The following is a 14,278-nucleotide window of genomic DNA, read 5'->3' as shown; positions in this document are numbered from 1 at the left end:
TCTTTATTGACCTTGACCCTTATCTAAAAGCTGTCGCCCTCAATCCACAAAGCCTGAATAGGGACCAACACAGCTAGGGGAAACAAAATGATTCTCTCTTCTTACCTGCATTAAGGGGGGGGGGTGAATGATCCCTCCTACTCACTCCACTCGCCTTCTCTCTGCAGCATTCCAGGGTCTCTACACGCCTTTTTCCTAGAATTTGAGGGGATAAAGGGTTCTGTGGAAAAGTTTTCCTTACATTCGTAGGGCAGATGGCATTTTGTCGATAAAAGAGCATGTACTAGGGAAAATTTGTGGAACTGAATCAGTGAAGCATTGAAATCACTCAAAGAAAGGTAGACAAAAATGACCTTATAAGCGATGGCGGTATTTCAGATCTGACCATATATCCGATAATCCATAACACAGAATCCCTATTCAATAACTCTGGAGTTTAAGAAAGTGTCCTTATATGCAGGGTGACCTTATATCTAGGTCTAACTGTATTCATGTACAATTAGATTAATTTGCTCTAAAAACAAGATTCAAAGTTAGAGGGTTTACTTTTACTATTTTACCAAATTACGGCAAATTTTATAAAAAAATTTCCTGAAAGAAATTTGAAAAGAAAACTCAAAAACATGACATTCTCTTATTTTATTCTAACTGAACATCAAGGAAATTAATACTGACAAATTAAAATGCTACTTTTTATTGTATGACCATTAATTTAAGCCTATTAGAGCAAAAGTCTATACAAAAAATGCAGATAATGCCTGCATCCCAGGTTCGCAAGTGTTCTAAATGATTGATCGCATGGAACCTAGATCTTGGATTATTTTTTTGTTCCCTCCCCCCCATATACAAATGACTCAGAAATTAAAAAGCAATAATTTATATAAATATTTATTCAGTGTAAAACAGTAATTTAAAAATTCGTAATTGTGAAAATCAACCCTTTGCAAAAACGAACTCTTTTCAAATACAGTCGGGCCTCCATATATCGAAGTAGCAAATTGCCGGAAAAAAATTCGATATATAAAAATTTCGATAAATAGAAACGATCTTATTTCATCATAAAAAAAATCTCCAAAAACATTAAAATTAAAGCTAATTTTCGTGTATGAAACCCAGTTCCTAATTTATACGAGCATCGGATTAAATGGATGTTAATAATTTAAAAATTAACAGAAATTACATTTTTGCGCCTTCATACATCTTCATTCTTCGGCAATTCAACTTGATCCACAACATTAGAGGGTTTTCCTTTTGACAATGTAATCGAGAGAAAACCAAAAAATCAATCTACTTAACTTGAATGATTTTTATTAAAGCTAAAATAAGACTAGGAATGATAATCAACAGACAAAAGGGATAACTTGAAACTGATTTTAGTGTTGCTTGTAACAACTAAGATTGGAAATAACATGAGGGAATTTAAGAACTCCAGAACGGAACAACGACTTATATACACACACCCCTCAATCCCAGATTCCTTATGAGTTTTGTAGCAACCTTCAGTGAACGTAGTTTTGTCCCCTAACCTTCATCTTTCATAAGACAAACAGTTTACAGTGGAAAAAAAATTACAGTTTACAGACAAAAAGGATAACTTGAAACTGATTTTACAGTGTTATTGGTTACAACTTAGATTTGAAATAAACTTGAGGGAATTTAAGAACTCCAGAACGGAACAACGATCTATCTACACACCCCTCAAACCATGATTTCTTATGAGTTTCTTAGCAACCTTTAGTAAACATAATTTTCTCCCGTAACCTTCATTTTTCAATGAGACAAACAATCTAAAGTGGAAAAAAAAATCTACGAATGTCTCGAAATTTTTTTTCGATATATAGAGATTTTTTCGATATATAGAAACAATTTTTCTATGTAATGAACATAGGAATTTGCTGGGATTTCGATGTATAGAAAATTTTGATATGTGGAAGTTGGATATATGGAGGTTCGACTGTACTAGAAATTAAAAAATCATTCGTTGCAACTTACAAACATACTTCTAATGCTTCATTTTTCTTCTTTTTGAAACGATTTTTACCTAAAACTGGAATGAAACGTTTTTTTAAAAAAATGTCTTATGAATCAAATTTTTAGGCTTTTAAATGTTCCTTTCTTTTAATGCTTCCAAAGTTTTAAGCATTTCTTTTTCTTTGTTCTTATTTTGAAATGCATTATATTGCATTGTTGTAATTTAAGTTTTATAAATAATCTAAACAATGCTTTTGTAGTGATTCAGATGATAAAGATGGTCCTGTGAGTATCCCAAATATTTGATTCTCTACTACTGTATTTTGCATTTCCTATCAACTTGAAGTTTTAATTATAAACAACTAACAATGGCTTCTGCTATTGCTTTGTTTAACTTCCTAATTTATTTCTTGAATTAAGGTGATTTACAAAAGATTAACTTGATATTCCAATCTTATGACATAAGGTCCCCCCCCCCTTTTTTTTTGATGGATTTTAATAATTTCAGTTTTATGAATGTAACAAAAGTCAGTCAATATTTGCATAAAAACCACACCTATGTTTTAGAAATGTGCCAAATTTTAATGAATAAACATAGACACATTTTAAGTTTCATTCATTTTTCACTTTTTAAATGGTAAAAATTCTAATAACTAAATTTAAAAAAAAAGAAAATGCATATGATGATAACTTTTTAAGCATAACTATAAAACAACTTTTATGCTCATTGATGCATTCTTGAGCATTCATGTTTTTCAGTCACACCTGCTTTGTAATTTAAAACAAAATTCTCTAACCTAAAAAAGAGTATCAAATTTTGTTGTTTCACATGATGTTAAACATTAGGCTAGAATTTTGAAACACAAAATACAAGTACAAAACTATTCATATCAGAAGTTCGAATTCCTGAAACAATATAAAACATTATATTACTGAGTTAGTTTTTTCAATAAGGTTGCACTAAGATACATTACATGAAGCATTTCATATTTCTGAATCTTAAGGTATGTAAGTTAGCTTGATAATGAATTGTTTGTCTCATTCTAACTTATTTTTTAATTGTATTGATTTTCCTTTTACCTGTGATATACTTGTATAATAAATCTTATTTGCTTTGAATAATTAATTTTATGAAGCTGATATGCGTGTGGCTTTTGCAAATTCAACATTAATAACAATGGATGGACTAAAAGCTAAGACTAATTTGCATACATACTTAGAATGTTTAAAATTTTAACTAAAAATTAATTTATTTTTAGCACATTTTTCGAAAATTAAAATGAGGAGCTTCCAGGAGTATTAGTGGAAGAATGCATTATTGAAAAATCCTTCTAGTTATACCTCTCATTTAAAGCTTTAATTATTTTATCTCCATGACTACAGATCAGCATGGTTTAGTCTTCAAAATCATGACCACTAGCTTAAAAAAAAAACCTATCTTGACCATGTAAATCAAAGTACTTTCTTACAGTGCTACTAAAGTTAAATGCAACTGGGGGGGGGGGATTGCATTATTGTGTTGCTCACTTAACATTTTATTTTTATCTGTGTACATCACTTAGTAATCCTCAGAATAGTGAAGGAAAAAAAGATGGATCAAATAATGATTATTAAAATACAATGCTTTTGATGTTATACTATTAAAACTGAATATTACTGTAAATAGAGAGTCTTTTGAAATATACATATTTATACAGGGTTCATTATGAAAGTAATGAGCATTTACTGGCAAAATATATTTATTGATTGTAATTTATACAAATGTTCCAATATTCTTCAAAATACATTCCTCCTGCATCAATAAACTTGCGGAGACGTGTTTGCTAGGCCTGAAAGGCACCTTGAAACTCTTCCAAGGGAATGCCTCTCAGGAACGTTGTAACATGGTGTTGGATGTTTCCCAAGGTTCCCCAATGTTTTCCTTTCTTCTCTCTCTCTCTCGAGTCACGGAAACAAAAAGAAGTCACATGAAGCTAAGTAGGGACTGTAAGGTGGTGTAGGATCACCGGGGGGGGGGGACATCCATAACGGGGGTTCGTCGGTGACCTCCTCCTGGCTCTCTTTGAATGCCTTGTGCCACTTCCCAGACTGTGATCTTGAAATGCAATCGTCCTTGAAGGTTTCTTGCAGTATCTGGAATGTTTCAGTTGCATTTTTTTCAAACCTCACGCAAAACTTTATGGCGTATCATTGTTCAAGCGAACGCTCCATTGCGTTATGTTACAAAAGTTCAAAACATACTTCAAGCGGAGGCACTTATCTCCGCTCACACTGCTCAAAAGCAACTGACGACTGGATGCATTGAAAGGGCATATCCCGCACCACATTTCCCAGCCGGTTTTACCGTGCTGCCATCTATCGTCGCGTCACAATAACATTATGCTCATTATTTTCATAATGGACCCTGTACAATTTAACGATACCCAATTTAACAATTTCCTAAATTTAATGATACATTTCACTGGTTCAGATTTAACTGCATTGAATGTGTGTTAGGGCAAAGTTAGGTTATGTGCTCTCTGAGGCATTCCACAAATGTATATGCTCCACGATTTAACGATATCCTTGATTTAATGATAACTTTTTCCAGCCCCTTGACAATCGTTAAATGGGGGTTATACTGCATATATATTTTTCTATTTTTCAATAATACATAGCCTGTTCCGAAAATAATTCTCAAATTCATAGTTATACTTAAAAGTACCTCTTTTGTAACAAAAAACTTCAAAAGGCTAAAAAATTGAAAAGGGCCAACATTTTTACTTCTTACATAGTAAAGAAAATATTGTGATCGTAAAAAATTTCCCCCTCAAATTTCGGACTAAATTCCATTTTACTCGCCTCTAAATGAATGTTGAAGTGTTTTTTTAGCCCATCCACACCTGCAAATGTACCTAAGAACATACAGACAGTTGAAATGATCATTTTGACCATCCCTGAGTTAATTATCATGACTTTTCTCAAGACGTATGTATGAATTTCACATAACTCAAAAACTGTATGCTCTAGAAAGTTAATCTTCACTGCTGTAGAAAGTTAAAACTTCAGATGTACACTCTGAGAGGATGTACACTCTATGACCAAAAATATTGGGAGACTTTCAAAAATTCACTAGAAATAAGAGACCGGTTGCTCTGTAATTTTTTCACATGAAAGTTATATTTTAGCTGTCATTTTCCAATAAAAATTAAACCTAATATTGATTTAGAAGACCAGCAACAAATTGTGAAAAAAATAAAGGTTTTTGACCATCCTTCATTGTAAAAAGCTGGGAATAAGCTACAAATTATGTAGAAATAAGTTTAAAAAACTATGTAGAATTTATTTTTATATTTTTACGTGAAAGTATCTCTTATACCCACGAAGATATAAGCATTCCTTTCAAAAAATACAAATTTTATTTGAAGGTTTTCAGCTCATAACACCCTTTTCCATCAAATGTTACTAAACATTCAGAATATTTGACAGCATACAAAAGAAACATTATAATCAAATTTGAAATCCAAAGATTGAAAGTCTGATGAAATATGAACGTTTGAAGCAATTAAATTTTCATGTGCAAAAGATAGCGATTTATAACCTTTATAATCTAAAGCCCTAGGTAAATCCTGCAACTCATAGTAAAATTTCAATTCAATATCCCTTAGTTATCAGCGATATCAATAAAAAAGTTATCGACGATCTAAAGATCCGAATTTCAATAATTCTTGGATAGGCGAAAAATCATAAGTGATCGTTCGCTAACCAGCAACACTTTTCTGTTATTGAGTGATTCATGATAGAAACGGATTATTTGCGAACAGTCCCTCAGAATTCATTGATTATTCAAGAATTATTGAAATTTGGCTCATTAGATCGCTGATACCTTTTTCAATTTACCATTTACCTTTGTTAATGTAATTAAAAAAAATGACTAGTCATAATCATATTTTATATCAAATTTTGAAAGCATAATACAAAATACTTTAATAATAATCTGAAACATTATACATATTGAGTCTGAAAAAATGATTTTTTTCAGACTCAATTTTTTAATAAATCCCTAACATTGATATTTCAGAATTTGAGTTCTTATAACTTCTATTCGACAAGGCTATTTTCATGATTAAGTAGCCATTCTTTAACATGAACACCACAAGAAAAATTACCGATGCTACCATCAGACTTCACAACTCTATGGCACGGAATGAGCAAAGGAATTGGATTATTCTTCATTGCAGATCCAACGGCTCTTGATGCAGCTCCATTGCCACAAAGCTTTGCTAATTCACCATAAGATAGTGTTTTGCCAATGGTCACATTTGACATTAAAGTTGTCCAAACCTTTTTTGTAAAAGTTCCTATAGAGAGTTATTAATGAAGAAATAAGTTTTAAAATTCAGTTATATTAAAGCAGCTAAACTTCAAAGTAAACTAAAAAGTTCTTTTTTCTTTAAAATATTCAATTATATCTCTAGTTATATATGATCTGATAATTTTAATATATTTAGATAAAAATAAATTAAATGTAATAATATGTTAGTGAGCATCTTTTTTTTAAAACTCTTTATGAGGATGATGAATCCTGGCTCGGCTTGATTATTTTATATCAAGGAGTTGAAATCTGAAAAATGAAATCTTTCACTATTAAAGTAAGAAAAAGATAATGGGAAGTACATTTTGCCAACTGTTATCAAATGGTACAAAATATTCACTTTGCCATAGAGATAAAGAAATTCCAGTATCATATCACTATCTTCTTTTTTCCAAATTTATAATTAAATGAAAAATCAAGTAATACATGTCATTTATCAATGAAATTTATTTATTGACAAAATCTACTCCACTTCAATCACTACATTAACACTGATCTGGTGATCCCAAAATTCCACTATCATATCACTATCTTCTTTTTTCCAAATTTATAATTAAATGAAAAATCAAGTAATACATGTCATTTATCAATGAAATTTATTTATTGACAAAATCTACTTTACTTCAATCACTATATTAACACTATACCATAAACTTTTTACTTTTTTTTTCATACTTGCTCTGCGGTTAAAAAATAATGCAGGCTGAATTAACAGTTCATTTTACATACTTATAGGTCTATGTTCACTCTTTACCGTTCTTCAGTTCATCAAATGCTTTACTTTACTTCTTTATGCAACATAAAGTGAAAATTTTCAAACAGCAATAGCAGATGAACTGTAACAAGGTCATTCTCCCAAAACAGCACCATTTGGTTAGGGCAGGTAATGGGGTTTGGTTAGGGGAAGTGGCAGGGGAATGACAGAGGAAACAATACATTTTTCTGAAGGTATTGTAATCCCTCTGGGAAAAGCAAATAGTATTTCAATGAAATTTAAAATGATACAATGTGGTGGTTTGCAAAAAGTAGTTATTGTGGTCACTTTTTTCCCTTACACGTGACAAAATTAACTATGAGAGACAGAGTAATGGGTCATTAAAAATTCTTAACAAGATTTAACTTGGGAACACTTGACTCTTTTTTATTTTTGCAAAAAGAACCAATTAAGATTATTTCTATGATGGGGCTACAGCTCAAATGCTAGATTATGGGCTAGTATAATTATTTCCAGTCCATTCTTTGACAGGGGAATGACAACAAAATCAAAGTCCCCCCCCCCCCCCCCAGAATAGTGCAAATCTTGAAAAGTCTATATTTTACAACATTGCATAATAGTTGTTAATAGATTAAGCAACAATTTCTTTATAAATGTATAGATGGCCCCTAAAGCCACCCCCTCTCATTTAAAAACAAACTAAAATTGCGTTTTTCAAACATTAGTTTCATACATACACTCATGCCTGCACACAGATTGCAGACTTCTTAGAACTAATTTTTCTTTCAGATAGAGGAATGAAATTTATCATGCAAAAAATTATTTAAATGAACAATAATAGAAAGTTTGTTTCATCATATCTTACAAACATCAAAACATGTTATAAAAGCATTTCAGCATCAAGTTAAATAAATACCTTTGTGCATAAAAACTTAAAAAAAAAAAAAAAGTCAAAAGCACAAATTGCAGATTACTGCAGACACGTGTTTCGGCATTACAAGGATCACCTTTTTCAATGAAAAGCCAAAAACCCATTGTCTCTTATGTCTTTTCATTCATAAGCTCATTTCTTTTGCATTGAAAAAGGCGTTCCTTGTTACGCCGAAACACTTGTCTGCAGTAATCTGCAATTTGCTTTTTGATGTTGTTTCTTATTTTACATTCTTGCATCAGTTTCATTTTTATATAAGTTAATTTGTCACATTTGGAGCAATGACAAGAGTACTGCAGGTCAGAGAAAATGACCAAACAATGATTTTTTTTATAATTCAATCTGATTGAAAATGAAGAAAAGTTCAATAACCTACTCTGTTGGGATAATTTACTTCTGATCAATTAATTGTAGAGACGTACCAAGTAGCACTTTGGCCGAGTACCGAGTACTCGGCCTTTCACTACTCGGCCGAGTACCGAGTTACCGAGTTTCAATTATGTTTTAAAAAGAACCATCGACACACGTGATGAATTTTGAACTTATTGGAATAGAAGTATAGACCTTCATGTCCATATAATAGTTTTTAAAACAAAATTCCAGCTGAAATTTAATTACGCATTATGTAAAAGATTTTGTTTGTGTCAAAAATTTTATAAAAAGGTGATTTTCAAAATAAAAAATAAACGAATAAATAATAAGTATGATTAATCAAGTTGGAATTAAAACAAATTATATCAATTTATTTTAGTTCTAGTCGGGGGTGTGCACAGAAATTTTGGGGCCCATCATAAATGACTTTTCCGGTGCCCCCTCCATATTATTTATCTCTATATTTCATGCCTAGTTAAAAAAATATTGGGCCGCCTACAGGCTTGGGCCAACAGGTGTCCCTTCTCCCCCCTCCTGTTCACGCCCCCCCTTCTAGTCCGCCACACGTAATAATATAAAAATTTCATATTTTTTACACTGCTCCATTTTCAATAAATAAATTTTATTAACTTTGCAAATATTGAAAAGATTTACTCCATTTAAGCATAACAAATTTCATTATTCTCAAAAATTAAATTTGACTTGTAAATTTGAATTGTAAATGATTGCAGTATATTATATGGTTGCACTCCTTTATTAATTTTAAAATCTGCCTTAACAATATTCCAATTTTTACAAATATTGGGTATTGGTCAGGTATCTGATCAAAATTTGGCCGAGTAGGCTGAGTACCGTGTAGTTACCGAGTACTCGGTACGTCTCTAATTAATTGTAATATATTTACATTTGTTATTTTAAATTATCTCCATAAAAAAGAAAAATGTTCATCGCAGTACAGTTTATTATAGCTTAATTTGCCCTTCAATTCACAACAAGGTACATATTCCATTTAATTTTTAAAAATATTTTCCCAGTATTCAAATAAAACCTCCAGTATAGTTTTTAGTATTTCCAGTATGTAAAAAAAAATCTTGTGCATTGCCAGTACTTCCAGTATTGATAGAAACCTTGATTGAACAATGGTTTGGAGAAGATATCTTGAAAGGGAAAACTTGAAATTAATATTGACTTGCCATAAACAATGAGTAAAGAGACCTTTGTCAGTATCAAATTGCCACCAAAAGGGGATATGCTTAAATAGAAGTGTACGGATCCTATATGCGAAATTTCAGCCTTCTATGAAGCTTTATATTTATGCAAGATACAAATACATAAGTACCGACGTCAATACAAAACTAGTCAAGAATTAGAGATTATAAAAATTAATTTTTTTTTTTTTTGGTTGCCTATTGTACATACGAAGATAGGTTTGAAAAAAGAAGTCAAAATAAATGCAGGAGTAACTAAATTGGAAATTTAGGTTTAAATTTCAGTGGGAGAATTTTCATGAACACGTCTTTTACTTTGTATAAGAAAGTAAAAAAGAGGAGACAAGTTAAAGAGCTATAAAACTATGAAAAACTGAAAAATTGTTTTGCTGTTTTGATCTTTTATTTTAACACATAAAATTTATTCTGTTTGAAAGTTTTCTCACCCACAAGAAGCATACATTAATTTCACTGAAGGAGAAAAAATATTTTGAAGAATATAAAAATAAACCTAATTTTTGTTTATGAAAATTAGTAGATTGTGAGAATAACTTGTTTATTTTGATTTCATAACTTTTAAATATATTGTAGGGTTGGTTGGGGAAAGTGGGTCATGGGGGTAAGTGGGTCACCCCCCTAAAACTAAAATATAAAGTTTTCAAACCTTTTTGCACTGATCATGTTAAATATCATCACAGTGATTGGTTTTGCACATATTTGGGATAATCTTTAAGATAAAATAAAACAATAAGATCAACTTTTTTTGTTTCAAAACTTTTGTATAAGGTTTCAAAAACTATTCTCAAAAGGGGTACCACTCACCCCAATCAACCCTATTTTTAATATACAAAAAAATGTATATAGCATAAAATTAACTCAATTAATGAAAAGATTCCAAATCATTTGTTGACTTAAATTTTAGTGAACATCAGAAATTTGAAATTGGTCATTACCCTTTCCTAAAAACACAGTAGGACATATAGGAGGTGAAGTCATTTTAAGGCAGTCCAGAGGTGCATTGAAATATGATTTCAACCAACTAACCACTGCATGTTTAGGCGCTCGCTCTTCTTCAGGCAAATCACTGCAAAGTAAGTACAATTCAATACAAATACAAAACAAACTACCAGCAACAAGTTTTTTAAACCAAACTAGTTGGATTGAATATCTTAGTCAAGATATTTAATCCGAATAGTGGTCAGGTGCCCTCTTCATACCATTGACCCATTACAAAATTACAACACAAGTTTCAACGTTAGTATGAGTTTTAGTTAGCAAAGAGTATGAGTTTTAAATAGCTTTAAAAAAATGTATTGTTTACACAGGTGGCTATTGGTACTGAAAAGTGGGGGTGCAAGAGCAATCAACAACTAAAAGCCATTGGATTTTTAGTGGCAGCAAAAAAAAAAAAAAATGAAAGAAAAAGGGGGGGGGAGTACAAAATTTTGCTAAAGCTGGTTTTGAGAGCATATGAGCGGTAATTGATGTAAATCTAACAGTTTAACTTACGTTTTTGTTAGAATTTGATAAATTATGTGAAGAATAACTTACCTCAAAGAAACACTTAGACATGAATTAGACTTACATTGTTTATCCCAAAGTATTTTGAGGTCTCAAACACTTGTTAATACAGTGAAGCACCGTTTATATATTTTTGAAAGGACTGTATGAAAAAAGCGTACAAATGAAAAACCATATAATAGGTGTTGGTTAATGTGTATTAGACTCTGCATGGACCAATTTAAAAAACGTAAAAATTATTAAAAAACATAGGGGGACCCGGGGTAAAATGGGTATAGTTGCGTTTTTCTTGTTTTTATTCTAAAAGACAAAATTTTTAGAAAAGAAAAAATTGTGTTGAAAATGTTTACATATCTGGAAACATTTTGAAATGAGAAAAAAATCTAGCAACTCATTTATACCAGGCTTAACAGACATTTTATTTTTCAGAACACAAAACATGTATTCATAGTGAGTAATAAACTTCTTTCTGAAAAAATTTACAGAAAGAGTTCTGGAAATTTTTTATTTGGATTTGATAGAAGAAGAATTTATCTAACAGAAAACTCAAAAAATAAGTAAATTTCAATAATAACAAAAAATTTATAGTACTTTTAGTTGCGCGGGGTAAAATGGGTATAGCCAATGTTTTCGAGTTTGAGACATTAAATGCATGAAGATTAACAAGCTTAAATTATGTTTGCAAGACAGCTGTTAGATAGTGTTCATGTTTTAAACTAAAAGTATGTTTTGTAAAAGTTTTATTAATAAGTACCCTGTATTTATTTGTTCTATTTATTATTTTAACTACTATAACTTATGCCAATTAGAATTTAAAGGTATTATATTTTTTGATTATTATTGATAGTTTATGATTACTGTAGGTTGGTAATTTACTGTAGCTTTACTATTATATACATTTACATTATAAGACATATTAAGTATTGATAGCAAATATGTTGTCTTTTTAATTTCCTTTTAAAATCAACCATGCCCAGAACATAATCTGCGTACAATTTCACACACAATCACAACAGAATCCTTATGCCTCATTGCAAAGTTGTACTGAAAAAACCAAATTCTCATGCTATACCTCTAGCATAAATGTGTACCTCTTTGTCCGCAGCCATTTTCAAGCAATGAAAAGGCTATGAAAAATTTACAAAAGAAATGGAAGAGAGGGAAACACAGGTGGGAGAAGTTTTTACTACAAAGCAGGTGGCTGCAAGATTGTATACAAAACAGGCAAGAAACACAAAAAAAAAGCAAAAAAGAATAAAAAAAATAAATGTACAATTAATAAAAAAGGACATTAACAATAATTGATAAAACAGTCAATGAAGTAGACGTTAAAACAAGAGGTTCTCCCAGTAGTCAAGGACGTAGCCAAGGGTGGGTCCATGGGGTCCGGACCCCCCCCCCCCTTCCCGAAAGACCACTGTCTGCTTTTAGTCAGTTGTTGCACCCCACGTCAACAAAAAATTTTCAAAAGAGAAAAATTTTATGAAAACCGGTAATTTCCCCTTAAATATTCCCATTAATCGGCAATTTTCCCGCATCCGAGACAATTCAGAACACGAGAACCTCGTGAAACTGCAATTCTCTCTTGCAGCCTTTCTTTTACTGTTTCGCGTACTCCATCCGAAAATGACGAATTTTCGTTTCTGCTTTCAACTCAGCTGGGTTGTGACCTTGAAATTCGGCCCCTTTCCCTTGATCCACCAGATTGCCATTGGCAAAGTAATTGAAAACTAACATTTATTGTCACTTTCGCCTTATCCCCAGTCTCATTGGCGTGTTTTTCTTTCTTTCTTTTTTGTTTCGACTCTTTTCCCGTTTGGACTTGATTTCCTAGACACATGCTCTCACGAAGGACAGCCAGAGTGGGGTGCATCTGTGGTGAATCAGTAATTGAAAGTCCTATTATTTTCTGTTTTAACACACAGTATTTTTCCTACTACACACTTATAGGAAACATATCTGGAACAAATTTGTAATCAGAAGAAAATTAAGTTTACACAAACTAGGTAAGTTGTAGTTCCTTTTTAAAGGTTTCTTAACAATACAAGCAATTTTATGTGGTAATGTGTTTTCCCCATTTAAAAATTAAGTTCAGACAGAAATGAAAAAGAAATTCTGCACATTTCGTGTGTTTGAGGATGTGAAAAAATGATCATTAATTATTAATTAATTTATTTTTACTGTTTATATTTTTGGGATGATTCATTTCAGATTCATTTATATTTTGATTTATAATCTTATTGAAACTTTTAGTTTATTTTTAACAATAATATGTTACTTATGTCCCCAGAAGCTTACAACTTTTGAACTGTAATCCTAAAAAAAAAGTTCTTTTTTTTTTTTGAACATTTGTGTCTTGTTTTTAGCTGAAGATAACATTGAGAAACTTCTCTCTCTTTTCTGAGAAACAAACTAGATTTTTTACGGATGTTTTTCCACCCAATATTTAAACCTGACCATGAAACATAATAAATGCCCAAAAAAGAATTTGTGTTTGAAGGTAAAGTAAGTGAATAAATAAAATTTGAAGTTGACGCGTTTATTTATTTATTATTATTTTTTTAAGTTAGTTGAAAAGCTAAGAAAGTTCTGACCACACTATTCAAATGAAAATCCAACATAAATAAAGCAAATTCTCAAGAAAATACAGCAAATAACTATTTCAAGGCTACAATGGAGCTTCTTCATCAGTGCAAAAAGCTCCCCCCACAACAAGAAAGTCGAGAACTGTTCATGTTTCATTTAGTCCCGATCATTGGATGCATGAATTCAGTCAAGTTTAGCAACATGACGCATAGAAAAGATAAAGTCAGGGCTTAATTTCAACCAAAAAAAAAAAAGTACAGGAGCTGTATGTTCTTCAAAATATACACAGTGAAATCCAGTGATAACAAATACCAATGCAACAAAATATCTGTTTCAACGAAATAAATATTCAGTCTTGATTTAATCCCCATTGCATTGCTGGAGTTCTGTTGCAATGAAATTCCCATTAAAACAAAAATTTGCAGTCCCTTGAAGTTCGTTATAATGGGATTTCACTACATTTTTAACATAATTAATGGAGTGTGGGAACCAACAACAATCTCATGTATCCAGGAGAGCACTCAAATTGTTCAGTACCAGAACATTTGATTTAATGGTGGGAGGTCATGGAGCAGACTGGGACATTGAAATTTTTAGGATGGGGAATGTTTTGAGGGGGG

The 14,278-nt window shown here is 31.3% G+C and overlaps 1 protein-coding gene across 1 annotated transcript; it reads right to left on the bottom strand.

Annotated features, from left to right (window-relative positions):
- Nucleotides 1-5,896: 5,896 nt before the first annotated feature.
- On the bottom strand, nt 5,897-10,631 carry LOC129222883 (methylated-DNA--protein-cysteine methyltransferase-like). Its single transcript, XM_054857448.1, has 2 exons — nt 10,505-10,631; nt 5,897-6,311 (listed from the first exon to the last, which is right to left on the bottom strand). The coding sequence occupies exons 1-2, from the start codon at nt 10,545-10,547 to the stop codon at nt 6,052-6,054; spliced, it is 303 nt and encodes a 100-aa protein (XP_054713423.1). The 5' UTR covers nt 10,548-10,631; the 3' UTR covers nt 5,897-6,051.
- Between the last annotated feature and the right edge of the window lie 3,647 nt (nt 10,632-14,278).

The sequence above is a fragment of the Uloborus diversus genome, chromosome 5, assembly GCF_026930045.1.
Source record: "Uloborus diversus isolate 005 chromosome 5, Udiv.v.3.1, whole genome shotgun sequence".
NCBI lineage: Eukaryota > Metazoa > Arthropoda > Arachnida > Araneae > Uloboridae > Uloborus > Uloborus diversus.
The sequence above is the reverse complement of the archived record's forward strand: the minus strand, read 5'-3'. Positions and strand labels throughout refer to the sequence as shown.